This window comes from Hyperolius riggenbachi, chromosome 2 (genome assembly GCF_040937935.1).
Source record: "Hyperolius riggenbachi isolate aHypRig1 chromosome 2, aHypRig1.pri, whole genome shotgun sequence".
Lineage (NCBI taxonomy): Eukaryota > Metazoa > Chordata > Amphibia > Anura > Hyperoliidae > Hyperolius > Hyperolius riggenbachi.
The window spans coordinates 76,839,866-76,858,127 of NC_090647.1; the positions used below are offsets into that span (position 1 = coordinate 76,839,866).

At 43.6% G+C, this 18,262-nt stretch overlaps 1 protein-coding gene across 3 annotated transcripts in view; it reads right to left on the minus strand.

Annotated features, from left to right (window-relative positions):
- Positions 1–18,262, minus strand: part of PARP4 (poly(ADP-ribose) polymerase family member 4) — a 291,746-nt gene that overhangs the window by 63,443 nt on the left and 210,041 nt on the right. For all 3 annotated transcript variants that reach the window (XM_068266936.1, XM_068266937.1, XM_068266935.1), the window contains 2 exons: positions 17,465–17,512; positions 1,300–1,827 (listed from right to left, as the gene is read on the minus strand). In XM_068266936.1, coding sequence (XP_068123037.1) covers positions 1,300–1,827; positions 17,465–17,512 — 576 coding nt within the window. The remainder of the gene's footprint in view (positions 1–1,299; positions 1,828–17,464; positions 17,513–18,262) is intronic.

Genomic DNA, 18,262 nt, shown 5'->3' on the forward strand with positions numbered 1-18,262 from the left:
CATTTTTTTATTTACTAGAATTGGTGAAACCTAAGGATTAATGCAATTTTTCATTTTCCTACCTCTTTTTCCCATTAAAATGCATAGAATTTTTTTTTTCTTGGGTCAAAATACTCCCCCTATGAAAGTCCAGTTTGTCCTTAAAAAAAGGATACCTAGATAATTTAGGTGTCATGAGTAGGGATAAAGTTATGGCTGTTTAAAGCCAATGGGTACCGCTGTAAAAAAAAAAAAAAAAGTCAGATACTCACCTAAGGAGAGGGAAGGCTCGGTCCTAATGAGCCTTCCCTCTCCTCTCCCGGTGCCCTTGGAGGTCTTCTGCAGCACTCGGGCTTCCGAAGACGGACCGCTCCATACTACGTACGCGCGAGCGCGTCATAGAGGGCGCTCGCGCATGCGTAGTATGGAGTGCTCCCGAAGGCTTCCGAAAGCTCCCTTCGGCATGCAGAAGAGGCAGTATTTGACCAAACTGGTCGAATACTGCCATGGGGGATCCTGCGCGCGACCGGGCACCGGGAGAGGAGAGGGAAGGCTCATTAGGACCGAGCCTTCCCTCTCCTTAGGTGAGTATTTGACTTTTTCTTTTTTCAAACGGTAAACATTCACTTTAAATAGGGACATGGCTGAAGCGTCAAAACTGCTCTGGTCCATAAGGGGAAAAGAAGGTCTGGATGCAAAGTGGTTAAAGCAGATCCGAGATTAAAAACTAACTATAACAAGTAACTTGTCTATATATCTTATGTACAGTTTAGATGGTTTAAACATCAAATCTGTCTCCATACTGCTTTAATAGAATATGATTATTTCTTCCTGTGATACAATGACAGCAGCCATGTTGTTTGTAAACATTACACAGAGGCAGGCTTATCTGCACCATCAGCACTCAGACTGAAAAAAAACTAACCCCCCTCCACTTCCCTCCTCCCCTCTGCCTCTGAAATCTCTGGCTAGTAATACCTCCCCCTCCTCCTGCCCAGACTGAGCTCCCATGAGCCCTTGCTACTGCCAAGGCTCTTTGAAAACTGTGGGTGGGGCTTATTTAGTTTATAGGGAATTAGAGTATTAAAACAAAAACAAAAAAGTATTTAGCTTAAGGAATGCCCTATAAACTATAGGAAAGGAACACAATTATGCAACGAGTAAAAGTTCATCTCGGATCCACTTTAAGAAACTAAGGAGAATATACATATATATTTACTTTTCCCCTCAACTCCAGATTTGTGGGATTCCCTCTTTACTCAGAAAGTAAAGTAAAAATGAATTTTTCACAGAAAAATTTGCTATAAAAAATGAACTTACTGAAGATAGTGTTGGAGCACGTGATGATCCAAAAAGTCCACCTACATGATGGAGCTGTGGCATCGGAGCTCTTGCTCTACTTCTTGGTAGAGGAAACCGAGATTGCTGAAGGTTTTCTGATTGCTCTATTTGTTTAGATGCAACCCAAAACAGTGACTCTGTTGCAGAACTTGGGCCAGCTTTCCTTACAGTTTCACCGATCTTAAACGGCGACTCAGTTGTATGGCCTGCGGCAGTATTCATTCCAAAACCGTGAAACCCAAACTTGAATGATGACTCTGTTGGAGCGCCTGCGGCATTACTCAATGCAGGTGGTAAACCAAACAAATTTGATGTCTCTGTTTGTGCAGGAGGAGCAGGAGGTGCAGCACTGTGAGACATCCCATAGACAAATTCAGATGTCCCAGTGGGTGTACCAAAGAGGCCAGGAGCACTTGGAAGACTTCCACTGTAAGCACTCATTCCTGACCCAAAGGCTTGTGGGACTCTAAATCTCGGGGTGCTTTTTTCAGGCATATATTTTTTTGACTATGTAGAGAGAGAGAAAAAAAACATTGTATTGCATAGGGAAAAAAACAAAACACAGACTTCCTGTCACTTTTATAGCAGTGATTATTTCAGCGCCAAAAGCATTTTTTTTCCTGCAGTGATTGAAAACTGTCATCAAAAATAGGCAAACCAGCTTATAACAAAGTTTTCCAAGACTCACTTTTACCAGCTATGAGAAAAAAAATAGTTATGTGCATAAATTAACACATGCCTAAATGCCCTTTGAAGGAAACCTACACGGAAAAAAATACCCCAAATGCCCAATCTGGGTACTCAGCTAGGTACTCTGGATATCCAAAGTCTTCCTCCGTCCCAGGGGTGAAATTAAATTAAAAAGAAAACAGATACCTATGGAGAGGGAAGGCTCTGCATTCTATAGAACTTTCCCATTCCTCTCACGGTGCCCTCGTTCTAGCGTTGTTACCCCTGCAAGAGCTTTTCAACCATTTGGTTGAATACAGCTGTGAGTATCTTCTGAAGGCTTCAAGTGCTCCCGAAGATGGACCCTGCAAGGGATTCAGCTGCAGGGGGGCGCAGAAGAAAAAGAGGGCCCAGTCCTGTGAGACTGACAACTAAGGGCAAGGAGAGAAAAAAACCTTCTGCTCTTTGCACAGTTCTAATGACTGCATCTGCTCAGCCACTGATAAGGAATAATACAAAGTTTTGCAGACAAAGATTTGTAGGCAGTCCCTATTCAGTGTTCAGCAGGTTCTTATGTACAGCCTGTTCTACCCCCAGGCTTTCTACCCCTCCCCCAAGTGTTGTGTCCTGTGGGAGGGGTGGGAGGGGGCCCCATCCAAAGTTTTGCAGAGGGGCACCGTGATTTTAGTTACGCTCCCGGACGTTCTGTACTGCACATGTAAGAGTGCTCTCTGACGCACACCCACGCATGTGCAGTATGGACTCCCGAAGCCTCCCGTGGTGGCAGATTTGAATGGGGTGAAAGCGCTGGAACAAAGAGACCGTAAGAGGAACGGGATCGAGAGACGTCCTTCTCCATAAAGAATCTGATCTTTTTTTTCAAATCTGACTTCACATTTGTTTTAAGAGCTGGCTTAAACTAGAGATGGTCACTGAAATTCTAACAATTTTGATTCGCACATCAGTTTAATGCAAAACGTATACAGTTTGGAATTAGGCCAATCCAATGCCCAATCCAATACTGCCAAATTTGATTGGCCCAAGATGCATATGTTTTTTTTTTTTGTTTTTTTTTGCAATCATGAGCATCTACTGGAGACCAACACAGCATTTTTCTTAGTAATTACTGTAATTTTTCAGTATACAAGATAAACTTTTCCTCCCCAAAAAATGGGGAGAAAAAAGTCCCTGCCTTTTACATTGCAAATATGGGGAGTCCCTGACTACCGATCCGCGGACCCGCTGCGACATCCGAGACTCCGTGTATTGTCCCCCTACGTCCTCCTCTGATCCCCCCAGTCTCCTCCACTCCCCATGTGTAAATACAATTAGCGGCAGAACACACATTCCCCATTCCCCACCTGCGATTCCCCATACGCAGGGATTGAGGACACCATCCGGCCATACCGGGAGGCCGAACGGGGGAGAGCCCGTGGGAAAAACTCTATGCGCTGCCTAAACCCAGGAGCTTGTAAGTGTAAATCTGGAATAAAAGTTTTAAATTACTTACAGTGTTGCGCTATGAGCATTAGGTCTTTTATTTGAGTAAAATTTTAAAGTGGAACTACCCAGGATCCCGTTTATCAGTGGTGGCTGCAGCAAAGGTGGAGCACATTCGTATAGGCGAGGGGAGCCTTTGAATGCCCCACATGCGCATTAGACCATTGTGAATAGTGTCAAACTAAATTAATGAGTCGCTCTCCATTAGGTGCTGGTGGTGGGAGTGACACACATATATATATGCAGCGCTGGTCAAGCTTGTCATTTGAATTGATTAAAGGACTAACTCGCCTATGTATTGGACTACAGCGAAGCGAGAGTCGCATTGAATGGGACTTTTTATGATTTCTGTTTGGCTTTTATGAATTGGGAAAGTGACTAGGAAATATAATTGGACTGATTCAAACTAATATCCTGTTGACCAGCAGTTTGGAGTAGCTGCTGGGTCACAGGACAAAGCACTTGGTTTATGTGGTTGATTAGCAAGATTTTATTGTGGTTTTATATGTTAGACAGATTAAGCGCAGAGCTAAACCAGCATAGCTGGAATTGAATGTTTTGTACACGCTAGATGAAACATGGCCTGAGATTCATTAGGTGTACAGTGGCCCTCAACCCCCCTCTGCCAGCAGTCAGCCTGGCGCATTGCTTCGGCCAAGCGCTGGGTGGGTGCTTTGTTCTCTCCAAGTACCTGGCTCTCATTTGACGTCCCACCCGCGCTGCTCCATTAGCCCCCATACTGTGGCAGAATTTATGATTTCTTAACCATTTTTCATAGAATATGAATGATAACACAAAAACTTTTCTTTCACTCATGGTTAGTGGTTGGCTGAAGCCACTTATTGTCAAACAACTGTGTTAAAATGTTTAAATCATAATTGCTACACAAACTACCCAAATCGCCCAATCAAAAGTTTACATATCCTGGTGATTTGGACTGATAACATGTACACAACTTGACAAAAAAGGGTTTTAAAGGCTAATAAAGGTAACCATCTTCACCTGTGATCCGTTTGCTTGTAATTAGTGGGTATGTATAAAAGGTCAAATTTTTTGTGGACTCCTGACAGATCGTTGCATCTTTCATGCAGTGCTGCACTGATGTTTTGGGGATTTTTGAAGTCATGGGGAAAGCAAGACCAAGTAAAAAAAAAATCAGCTGCAACCGTCCAAAAAAATTCAGGATGCAAGGAAAAACCCACTAATAACAAGAGAAATACAGGACTCTCTACAAAAATGTGGTGTGGCAGTTTCAAGAGGAACAATAAGGAGACACTTGAAGAAAGATGGGCTGCATGGTTGAGTTGCCAGAAGAAAGCTATTACTATGCAATTGCCACAAAGTATTCCGCTTACAATATGCCAAACAGCACAAAGACAAGCCTCATACTTTCTGGCACAAAGTCATTTGGACGATGGGACTATAATTGCATCTTTCATGCAGTGCTGCACTGATGTTTTGGGGATTTTTGAAGTCATGGGGAAAGCAAGACCAAGTAAAAAAAAATCAGCTGCAACCGTCCAAAAAAATTCAGGATGCAAGGAAAAACCCACTAATAACAAGAGAAATACAGGACTCTCTACAAAAATGTGGTGTGGCAGTTTCAAGAGGAACAATAAGGAGACACTTGAAGAAAGATGGGCTGCATGGTTGAGTTGCCAGAAGAAAGCTATTACTATGCAATTGCCACAAAGTATTCCGCTTACAATATGCCAAACAGCACAAAGACAAGCCTCATACTTTCTGGCACAAAGTCATTTGGACGATGGGACTATAATTCATCTTTTTGGCCACAACCATAAATGCTACATTTGGAGAGGAGTCAACAAAGCTTAAAGGGACTCCGAGCACCTCTCATGGGCATGCCTTTAAGACTCCAACCAGTACTGCAAAGTACTTAAAGATGCATACCTTTCTGTAGCTTGTGCTCTCCTCTTTCATTTGATACCTGAATCACAGTTCTACATCAAATAGTTTTAGTTCGAGTTCAGTTTAAAAATTGCGGCTGCCATCTTGGCTATGTTATAACTTCCGGGTCACCCCTGTCTTCTCTGTTAGAGAAGTGCATCACTGAATGAAGCAGGAAGAGGAAGTGACACGCATGGCCACTGCAAGAGGCTTATCCAGAGGTGTCATAACACGACTTTGTTGGAAGTCGTCCGTCTTAAAGGCATGCCCATGAGAGGTGCTCGGAGTCCCTTTAAAGGGACTCAGAGCTGGATTAAATAAAACGTTTATACATACCTGGGGCTTCCTCCAGCCCCATAAGCACATGCCACCATCCTCAGTCTTCCCGCAGCTTTGATACCGGGTCCCCACACTTCCGTCAGTTGGGCCAGTCTACGCAGGAGAAGTGTGCCCTCTACATATCTCTCCAGCGGCTGCTCGAGAGATACGCAAACAGCGCAATTCACTTACATCAGACTGGCTCTGACTGACGGAAGTGCGGGGACCCGGTATCGGAGCTGCGGGAAGATCGAGGATGGCGGCGTGGGAGCGATCCATGCGTATGGGGATGGAGGAAGCCCCAGGTATGTATGAAACATTTTGTTTAATCCAGCTCTGGTCCACTTTAGGATGAAAGTTACACCATTTCTATTGTGAAACATGGTGGAGGATCGCTAGTGTTTTGGGATGTGTGAGCCACAAAGCCACAGTAACATTGGTCAGAATTGATGGCAATATGAATGCAGTATCTTATAAAAAAAAAAAAACTGGCATAAACTTTGCACTCATCTGCCAAGAAGCCGAGCATGGGACATACTTGGACACTCCAACATGACAATGGTCCAAAACACAGGGCCAAGTTAACCTGTCGTTGGATACAGCAAAAGTCAAGTAGAGGTTCTGGATTGGCCACCTCAGTCTCCTGACCTCAAAATCATTAAAGAGAATCTGTATTGTTTAAATCGCACAAAAGTAAACATACCAGTGCGTTAGGGGACATCTCCTATTACCCTCTGACACAATTTTGCCGCTCCTCGCCGCATTAAAAGTGGTTAAAAACAGTTTTAAAAAGTTTGTTTATAAACAAACAAAATGGCCACCAAAACAGGAAGTAGGTTGATGTACAGTATGTCCACACATAGAAAATACATCCATACACAAGCAGGCTGTATACAGCCTTCCTTTTGAATCTCAAGAGATCATTTGTGTGTTTCTTTCCCCCTGTTCTCATGCACTGAAGTTTCAGGCTGCTTGTTTCTTCCTGCAAACAGCTTTGCCCTTGTCTGTAATTCTTCAGTATGTGAAAGCCCAGCCAGCTCAGAGGACGATTTATCCAGCTTGTAAAAGATAAGAGAGAAGAGAGAAGCTGCTCTAATCCTAAATAACACACAGGCAGTGTGCATAGAGGGGCCTGGAAGGGGGAGTTCATAGCAGAACCACAACACTGAAGAACTTGGCAGCCTTCCAGACACAGGCCGACAAGTCTGACAGGGGAAAGATACATTGATTTATTACAGAGACAGTGATAGTATAAAGTGCTGCAGTAAGCCAGAACACATTAGAATAGCTTTTTGAACTTGTAGGATGATAAAAAACAGGATGCAATTTTTGCTACGGAGTCTCTTTAAGCCACACTGGGGAGTGGGGAGACGTCAAACGTGCAGTTCATGCAAGACAGCCCAAGAATGTGTGGGAACTTGAGGCTTTGTGCCAGGAAGAATGAGGCAGGTTTATCGTCTGAGAAGATAAAGAGCTTCATCCGCCACTATCACAAAAGACTACAAGCTGTCATTGATGTTAAAAGGGGAAATACACAGTATTAAGAATTGGGGTATTTCAACTTTTGATCAGAGTCATTTGGGTAGTTTGTGCCGTAATTAAGATTTAAAAAGAGTAAACACAGTTGTTTGACAGCCAACCACTAACAATAAATGAAAGACATGTTGTGTTATCCTATATATTAAAACCTAACTGTCCCTGCGTCATCCTGTCCCTGTGTTCGTGCGTTCGCACTACTGCGCATGTGTCGCACGGACAGCCATTGGGACAGGAGGACAGGGCCAGGAAGCCGGACGGGTGTGTGCGCAGCGGACAGGTGCACGTGCGGTGGATGAGGTGCGCGTGCATGCGCACTGACATGCACTGGTGCCGGAAGTGTCACAGAGACAGAGCGTCCATTTTAAACCGGCTTAGGTCAACTAGTCATTCATATTCTATGAAAAATGGTTAAGACATCATATATTCTGCCAGGATATGTAAACTTATGAGCACAACTACACTGTGTTTCAAATTACTATGCAAATTGTATTTAAGTGTCATAAATATTAAATATTTTGTTTTTCAATTAAACTCATAGGTAGTATTGTGTCTCAGTGCTCTTTAGATCGCTGAAATCAATTTTGGACACCTCTGATTACTAGTAGGTCAGGTGAGCCCGATTAAAAGAAAAACTACTAAAAAAAGGGTGTTCCACATTATTAACCACTTCAGCCTTCAGTCGTTTTCACATTATGCATCCGAGCAATGTTCACCTCCCATTCATTAGCCTATAACTTTATCACTACTTATCACAATGAACTGATCTATATCTTGTTTTTTCCGCCACCAATTAGGCTTTCTTTGGGGGGTACATTTTGCTAAGAGCAACTTTACTGTAAATGCATTTTAACAGGAAGAATAAGAGAAAAAAAAATTTCCGTTTTGCATCCATCACTATTTCCATCTTATAATTAAAAAAAAATAAATCATCTTTACATGGATATTTAAAAAGTTTAGACCCTTAGGTAAATATTTGTGGTTTTTTTTGTTTTATTGTAATAGTTTTTTTAGTTTTTTTTTATTAACCATTTTATTCGGGTATTTTTGGGAGGGTGGGGTGTAAATAGTAATTTGTTAATGTAAATATGTGTTTATTTATTTATTTACATTTAGATGTAGTTTTACTTTTTGGCCACAAGATGGCAACCTTGAGTTTGTTTACATGAAGTCACTCTAAGGGTAACATGTACGCTTACAGGGACGTAAGAGACAGAAAAAGCAAGGCTTCCGAGAGTGGTCGCTTTTTATGTTGGGGAGCTAACGATCCGCGGCCAGGAGTGCGCGTGCATGCGCGCGATCGGCCGCGGGAGCGCACATGACTTTCTGGACGTAGAGGCTTAAATGGTTAAGCAGACCACCATTTTCAAGCAATATGAGAAAGAAAAATGATCTCCCTGCTGCCACAAAGTGTGAAATAGTTGAATGCCTTGGGCAAGGTATAATAACCTTTATATTTCTTGAAAACTTAAAGGACCTGTGTCGCGAAAATCTTAAAATGTAAAATATATGTTAACATATACAAACAAGGAGTATGTTTCTTCTGGAGTTAAATGAGCCATGAATTACTTTCCTCCTATGTTGCTGTCACTTACAGTAAGTACCGTATATACTCGCAAGCAAGCCGACCCGCATATAAGCCGACCCCCCAACTTTTACCTGAAAAACAAGGAAAAAATGATTGACCCTCATATAAGCCGGGGGTAGGAAATGCTGTCCATGTGATCCCCCCAGTGTGTCCCGGTATAGCTAGTATAGTGCCCAGTATGGGTAGGTAGTGCCCCAGTATAGCTAGTAAAGTGCCCAGTATAGCTAGTATAGTGCCCAGTATTGGTAGGTAGTGCCCCAGTATTGCTAGTATAGTGCCCAGTATAGCTAGTATAGTGCCCCAGTATAGCTAGTATAGTGCCCCAGCATAGCTAGTATAGTGCCCAGTATAGTTAGTATAGTGCCCAGTATAGCTAGTATAGTGCCCAGTATGGGTAGGTAGTGCCCCAGTATAGCTAGTATAGTGCCCAGTATAGGTAGTATAGTGCCCCAGCATAGCTAGTATAGTGCCCAGTATAGTTAGTATAGTGCCTAGTATAGTTAGTATAGTGCCCAGTATAGTTGGTATAGTGCCCAGTATAGTTAGTATAGTGCCCAGTATAGCTAGTATAGTGCCCAGTATGGGTAGGTAGTGCCCCAGTATAGCTAGTATAGTGCCCAGTATGGGTAGGTAGTGCCCCAGTATCGCTAGTATAGTGCCCAATATAGCTAGTATAGTGCCCCAGCATAGCTAGTATAGTGCCCAGTATAGTTAGTATAGTGCCCAGTATAGTTAGTATAGTGCCCAGTATAGCTAGTATAGTGCCCAGTATAGCTAGTATAGTGCCCAGTATAGTTAGTATAGTGCCCAGTATAGCTAGTATAGTGCCCAGTATGGGTAGGTAGTGCCCCAGTATAGCTAGTATAGTGCCCCAGCATAGCTTATATAGTGCCCCTCCCCCCGCGGCCGCCGCTGCTATTACCATAGCTCGGCGCCACTTCTATTCCCTTGTCCTGCTGGTATACGGTAATCCATTCTACAGCAGAGCGCCCCACGGCGGCTGCTGTGTGATGACGGAGGAAACCATAGAGAGCGGCTTCCTGAAACGGCGATGTGTATCACCGTTACTATGGGAACCACTCTCTAGTTTCCTCCGTCATCACACAGCAGCCGCCGTGGGGCACGCTGCTGTGGAATGGATTACCGTATACGAGCAGGACAAGGGAATAGAAGCGGCGCCGAGCTAAGGTAATAGCAGCAGCGGCCGCGGGGGAAGTAGGGAGCGGGGGCTTTATCACATGACTCGCAAGCAAGCCGAGTATATACGGTAGTAGAAATCTGACATTACAGACAGATTTTGGACTAGACCATCTTCTCATGGGGGGGGGGGGGTTTAGGGTTTTCTTTATTTTTTAAAGCACTTGAATGACAGTTGCTCTGTCCAACTGCCAAAAAAGTGTACGGTGAGCAGGGAGGCTGTCTAGCATCATTGTATAAATCTTATTCAGGGAATGTCTTTATAAAGAGTAAAGGCCCTTCAGGGAATCCCCCATGAAGAGACAGATTAACTCATAACCTGTCGGTAATTTCAGATTTCTACTACCTACTGTAAGTGACAGCAACATAGGAGAAAAGTCATGTATGTCTCATTTTACAATGGAAGAAAGGTACTTCTTATTTGTATGCGTTTTAAATTTTAAGATTTTCACAACAGTTCCACTTTAAGCATGATCATTGTACTGTTAAAAGATTTCAGGCTGACTCGACTCAGAGCACACACGGGTTTTGTGCAGATAAAGGCAAAATGAGGAAAGTTTCTGCCAAACAAATACATCAGATTAAGAGAACAGCAGCTAAAATGCCGTTACAAAGCAGCAAACACATATTTGAAGCTGCTGGTGCCTCTGGAGTCCCGCAAACATCCAAGTGCCGGAATCTAGAGAGGATTTCAGAGCATAAACCTTCTATTCAACCAGCCCTAACCTAAGCTCACAAGCAGAAACATCTACAGTGGGCCCAGAACTACAGGAAGACTCATTTTTAAACAGTCCTGTTTATTGATCAGTGCAATGCAACTCTTCATGGTCCAGATGAATGGAGTGGTGGATGGTTGGTTAACAGCCACCACATCCCAACAATGCTGCAATGTCAGCAAGGGGGTGGCGGAGTAATGTTTTGGGCCCCGGTGCGAGGTATACATGCACCCCCCCCCCCCAGCACTTTATACATAACAATTGATACCGCACACCAAAACCTGCCAAAGACAACCACAGTGTCAGAGGTGCAAGAAGGGCATGGTGAACAGCTTGTTAATGATTATTATCATTGAAAGCATCTGTAGAAGTGATTATTACAAGCACAGGACCAGTAAAGAGCTAATACTGCAGTTGAGGGCCCTGATTCGGTGGCTACCTCTGCAACCTTTATTGCTACGCCACTGGTTTGGCCCCTTTAGGGTCTCTGCATACTTTTCAGAGTTCATGTTCACACCTTCAGAGTTTCTGACTAACCACGCTCTTCCATGGTACAAAAAGAAGAACCGTATTTTCCGCAATAAAATCAACTTCATGCATGACAATGTACCATCTCATGTTGCAAGAATTACCTTTGCGTTATTGGCTGCTATTGGCATACAGGCAGAGAAGCTCATGATGTGGCCCCCATCCTCCCATGACCTCAATCCTACTGAGAACCCTTGGAGCAACCTCAAGCAAAAGATCTATAAGAGTGTGAGGCAGTTTACATCCAGACAGCAGCTCTGGGAGGCCAATCTGACATCCTACAAAGAAATTCAAACAAAAACTCTACAAAGAACTCACAAGTTCAATGGATGCAAGAATTGTGAAGCTGCAATCAAATGTAAGATCACTGCCACTTGCATCAACTATTTAGGAAAATCAGATAAAAAAATACAATTTGCATCATAATTTGGAACGTGGTGTATAGATGCACCATGCAACAGACAGAATCTATTTAGGCTAAAGAGAGTTAACCCTTTGCACACTCACATGCAAATGCTCAAACAAATGCATTAACAGGAATCAATCATCCAGGCACCACTGCTATCCCTATAGCTTAGTTAAAAATTGGGGTCTTAGTTACAAAACAATGCATTCCCTTGCATAGTCACCGTGCAAAAGTACCCAGGTATTCGTAGGTGTCCTAACTCTAGCCCTGTAACATGCATAGTGCAGACATTCATTGCACCAAACCAATCTAAAAGGTTAGGAGCACACATCCTGACGTCCTCTCCTGGGACAGATAGTGCATCAGAGTAAACTTACAAGGGAGCTAACGAAATATATTCATGTCCACTATGCACACACCAGCATAAGCTGTGTGCTTCCTGGCAATGGTCACAGACGGGGCTTTAACTTAGCTGTAGGGATAGCCATGGTGCCTGGATGATTGATTCCTGTGAATGCATTTGTTTGAACATTTGCACGTTAGTGTGCAAAGGGTTAACTCTCTTGACATTTTGCTGGCCACACCCCTCTAGCACCTCTCTAATAACTTAACTACTTTAGCCTTCTGGACGTAGCTGCTACGTCCAAAAGGCTTCCCCTGCTGCCGCTCGCCAACGCGGCCGATCGCGCACACGCTCCTGCCGCCGCCCTTTAGCCCGGAGATCAATGAATGGGAACACAGTTCCCATTCATAGATCTTATTCGCCGTTAGAACGATCACTGGCTTCTATGAGAAGCCTTGATCGTTCTGAGCTACACATCCCCTTTTCACTTCCAGTAAGTGTAAATATTACGCTTACAGGACACCAAAAAAAAAAAAAAAAAAAACTGACTGAGGCCATTTTGTGGCCAAATAGTAAAATCACACCTTCACACATTTTTTTTCAATAAACATAGCCACACATATTTATAATTAACTATTTACTTCCCACAGTCTCCTAAAAATACCCAAATGTAATTTTTACATTTTTAATTTTTTTATCAAAAGTTTAAAAAAAAAAAACAAAAACAACACACAACATAAATAGTCACCTTGGGATCTGAACTTTATAATATGCATGTCAAGATGATATATTACTATTCTTTTTTTAAATTATGAGTTTGTAAATAGTGATGGGCCTTTATTTCCAAATAAAATATTGGCGCCATACATTGTGATAGGAAAATAATAAAGTAAATGTTTTTTTTTCGTAACACTATATTTTATTCAAGATAATAATAAGTGTACAAGACATAGAATGCAGTTGGGACTATAGAACCCAATAGGTGTATACAATACATATATAACTTTTAACAAGATCTTCAGTCTGAAGTGTCAGACTCAGAAAATATCTCTGCAAGAATGTTCTGGGGTTAAGGAAGGACCAGGGAAGTTGGAGTCCATGTTATGGGTGGAGTACAAGAACAGAGATAGGAGATGAGTGGAGGTATCCTTGGGTCCATATAGACACATTCGCTGGGAGCAGCCGAAAGGCTTGTGTAAGGTTCTATAGGGGGTGTGTGGGAAAAGCTGAGGAGGGCTTCCTGATCGAGAAAGAAAATTCTGAATATTGACATCGAATTGGAGAGGAGGAAGAGGAGGGGAGAGAAAGAAAAGAAAAAAGGGGGGGAGGGCAAAGGGAGGAAGGTGGGGGGATGGGAGGGGAGAGGTCAGAGGGGTAGTGGGGGCAGGGGGATTAGTAAGACACAGTGTTCAGACAACTCCTTGAAGTGGAACTACAGGTACGGGAAGGGCCTGAGATTTATAGGACAGAGACCCTGGAAGGTCAGGGGGGTAGAAGATCCGGGGTGGTAGTGGTCCAAGGGTCCCAAACTCTGTGGAACAAATCTTCGGTGTCTCTCAGAGAGGCCGTCATCTGTTCCATAGATTTGACCCAATTTAATTTCAGTTTAACATCAGAGATATTGGGAGGTGCAATGTTTTTCCAGGCAGAAGCAATTAAGAGCCTGGTTGCAGTAAGGATGTGTGTAATTAGTCGCATGGAGTGTTTATTTACACCTGGGATAGGTTTTCCTAGGAGCATGTAGATCGGGTCCAGAGGAACTGAGACATTCACTATTGATGATATCAATTGGTGGGTCTCTTCCCATAGAGTGGTGATTTCTGGGCAGTGCCAGAAGATATGTTCTAAAGAGCCTTTCTGAGGGGAGCCTCTGCAGCAGGAGTCTGGGGTGTTGGGATAGACTTTTGAGAGTACTTCTGGGGTTAGGTACCATCTAAATAGGATTTTGTATATGTTCTCTTTTATGTGGGTGCATATAGAAGTACGTTTGGCGTTCTCCCAAATATCTTCCCAGTCTTCTCTGCTAATGGTGGTCGAGAGTGCCCTCTCCCACTTTGTCATGTAGGTATGTGAGGGTATGAGGCATCCTGAGTTGGATTGAAGGAGGGAGTAAATCTGGGAGATGAGCCCTTTTTGGTGTCCCCTAAGCGTGCATAGTCTTTCAAAGGTGGTGAGTGTGGGGAGGGTTATTGACTCCTTGGTGTAGTGTTGTAAGAAGTGGGAGATTTGGTTAATTTCCATGAGGGTTCTAGGAGAGAGGGGGATTTTTTCTCTTAAGGAAGATTGTGTGAAGAGTTTACCCGTAGCGAAGTCGGTCCAGCTTTTTAGATTAAAGAAGCCTCGCTGGTACCATCTGGCCATAAAGGTAGGAGAGGTGCCAGGGGGGAAGGCGGGAATGCCTAAGATGGGAAATAGTGGAGACGGGTGAGATTTCAATCCTGCGTAGGAGGGTATTGTTTTCCAAAGTTTAAGGGTAAATGTAATGGTAGGGAGGATAGATTTATCGATCAGGGTAGGCGGGTTTGCAGACCATAAAAGAGAGGCCAGAGATAGGGGAGAAATCTCGGTGGCTTCAATTATGGCCCATTTGGAGTATACTCTAAGATCCGACCATTCCTTCAGTTGTCGCAAGTGTGCTGCCTGGTAGTAATGCTTTAAGTGGGGCAGTCCCAGCCCCCCTTGCTCTCTTGATGAAAGCAAGACAGTTTTTGCAACTCTGGGACGTTTATGGTTCCACACAAATTTTAGGAAGGCAGATTGGAGCTTGGACAACTGGGCCGAGGGGACTTGGACCGGGATGGTTTCAAACAGATACAGGATGCGTGGTAATATGTTCATCTTTAGAGAGTATAATCTCCCAATCCATGATATTTTGTAGGCTGTCCATTTATGGAGGTCTTGGAGTATGTTATGGATGAGGGGTGGGAAGTTATGCTTATAGAGAGAGGAGTATGAGGATGCTAAGTTGATTCCTAGATATTTCAGGGTATGAGATCTCCAATGATACGAGTAATATGTTTTCAGGGAAAGGAGTAAGTCCGGGGGAATTTTGATTGGGAGGGCTTCAGTTTTATCTTTGTTTAGTTTGAACCCCGAGATTGCTTCATAGTTAGAGATGGTGGAGTGAAGGGCTGGGAGGGAAGTCAAAGGGCTAGAAAGGGAAAGTAGGATGTCATCCGCGAAGAGGGAAATTTTATGTTCATGGGCGCCTTGTTTTATACCTAGAATGTCTTTGTTAGTCCTAATAGCACTAGCCAGGGGTTCAATGCTAATAGCAAATAGTAGGGGGGATAAGGGGCAGCCCTGTCTTGTGCCGTTTTTAATCTTGAATGGGTGTGGGGGGGCGAAAGGAAGTTTGACTGTGGAGGTGGGAGAAGAGTATAAAAATTTAAGCAGAGTTATAAATGGGCCTGAAAAGCCTTGATGCTCTAGCACCTTAAAGAGAAAAGGCCAGGAAAGCCGGTCAAAGGCTTTTTCCGCGTCTAAACTCAGGAGTAGCGAAGGTTTGCCTTCCCTATTCATCATTGATATAAGGTTGACCGCTTTCCTGGTGTTGTCTCACGCCTGTCGTCCGAGGATAAAGCCAACCTGGTCGTTGTTAATTAAAGAGGTGAGGATAGGGTTGAGACGGTTGGCAAAGGTTTTGGTGATAATTTTTAAGTCGGAGTTTAGGAGGGAGATTGGCCTGTAGCTTTGGGGGAGTTGGGGGTCCTTGCCTTCTTTGGGGATCACGGTGAGAAGGGAAGCTAACATAGTGCAGGGAGGGGAAGAGCCTTGCATTATTTTTGAGGTAAAGTAAATGGGTTTTAATTATGGTAGCATGTATTATTTTAAAACTATAATGGCCGAAAACTGAGACATAATGAATTTTTTTATTTTTTAAACTGTACCCTGAGGCGACATCTAACATGATGAGATAAACATGTGTATGTACTGTACAAAACCTATTAATAGCCAGGCTGTTTTGCTTGCTTTATTTTGCTGCCTGAAAGAGTTAATTTTAAGACATGGAAGTGACAGCTTCTGCCTTGTCGTACCTTGTCGTGAATATAGTAAACATCACTGGTAAGCAAATTACAGCCATAATGTTTTCCTGGCAGAATACAACTTCTGAGGGCAGGGAGAGATAAAATACTTTAACTATTGAACGTTTTCTAACTGTGGGACACTTAATAGGCTGCTACTGAGCAGAGGCAACATAACATTCAAGCGTTGGTTGAAATAAGTAAATAAAGTATTGTCATTATATAAAACAACCTATATAAATGCAGGTATTTTTGGGGGGAAATATGATAAAACACTGCTTGCTTGGAAAGAAGTTGTAGAGGGATTGTGCTAATTTTTTCATTAGCGCCAAACCCCCACCGAACTGCACCACAGGTGTGCTGGCTGGCCCAGCTGTCACTCCTCCCCTACTTTCCTAGCTCAGCGTAGGTAGCTACAGGTGCCCCTTAATACTGAAGGTACCTATGGCTACCTAATACTAAGTAGCTAGTGGTGCCCCTGACTGGAGGAAAGCAGTGGAAAGCAGAGAGCTGGGTGAGAAACCTCTCATTTATGCTCTGCATAGGGAGGGAGGCACTAAGCGAAGGGAGCCTACAGTGCCTTATGGGAAATCCGGCCCTGATAATAATAAATCTGCCCAGCAGTTTGTATAAAGGTAGTCATACATCTTGCAATGATGGGCAGATTTGACCAAGAGACAGATCTTTCTATGATCTAATCTGATCGGAGAGAGACATGTCAGCTGGCCATACGCCGCAGGCCCATTCCCAATCGATTTCAGCATGAAATCTGGAGGGAATCGGCCTAGTGACACGCCGGTGCCCACGTTACGCCGTCAACCACGTGGGGCGCGTGTATGGGAGCAAGACTGCAGAGGCGGAGCCAGCAGTAATCAGCCACAGGTAAAGTATTCATGCACGGGGCCAGGGGCGTAGCAATAGGGGTTGCAGAGGTAGCCACCGCATCGGGGCCCTTGGGCCAGAGGGGCCCCGATGAGCCCTCCCTCAACTACAGTATTATCTTTCTATTGGTCCTGTACTCATAATAATCACTTCCATAGATACTTTGAATAGTGGTAATCATTAACAAACTGCTCCCCATCCCCTTCTTGCCCTCTGACACTGTAGTTGCCATTGGCAGGTTTTGGTGAGCCGTATCAATTGTTATGTATAGAGTGCTTGGGGGCCCCAATGTAAAACTTGCACCCATAGCTCCTTAGCTACGCCACTGCACAGGGCACATTTTACACTAGAGGGGACAGTGCCGGGGGTTCTCCCACTCGTCCTGATATCACACAATGCTACCGATTTTCATCCAATTCAATTATAATAATCAAATCCGATGGTCAATCGACTGCCAAGTTGCCTGATGTATGGTCACTGTGTATAATGTACCAGAGATTTTACTGAGCAAGAAAATAGATTACGTACTGATTGTAGAAGCGCTTCCTCTTGCGGAAATATCTGAGAAAATGAAAACTAAAAAGAAAACAAAACAAAACAACAACTGATTAACTATGCATGAAAAACAGGTCATAAAAGGACAACTATAGCGAAAAAAATTTAAATACGTGTATACACCTAGATCTGACAAGATCTGAGCTAGTCTATCTCCTATTGGGCAAAGTCCCAAGGAGAAGTCGTCACACCGTCCATTCATTTATGGGTGCTTGACAAAGTGACATAGGCAGTGTCACACATCAAAGTCCAAACTGCAAGGATCGTCATCACACCAATTTTCAAAAGCACAGAAAATGTATTGTGCCAGTTTCCACAAGATGGACCAACAATTGTTTCGGGGGGCCACACAGGCCCCCAAAACAATTGTTGGTCCATCTTGTGGGAACTGGCACAATAAATGTTATGTGCTGTTGAAAATTGGTGTGCTGACGATCTTTGCAGTTATCTCTTATTGGGGGATTCTCATGGTTTACTTTATTCTTTACAAGAGCTTTTCCTGGAAAGGATCTATACATAGATGTCGGCCAGACTGCCTACCCATTTGCACATTATTTTGTCAGATGGACTGAACAACTGTTGTTCAATAAGTGCTTTTGAAAGTAAAGAAAATCCTGAGAATCCCAGATGAGAAGATGGACTATTCTAAGCGGGCCCGGATTTACATAACAGGAGCCTATAGGCACAGATGTCCTGGCACCCTAAACCTCGCCCTCCATGAACCTTCAAACACCCCACCGCAAGTGTGCTGGCTGGCCCAGCTCCCACTTC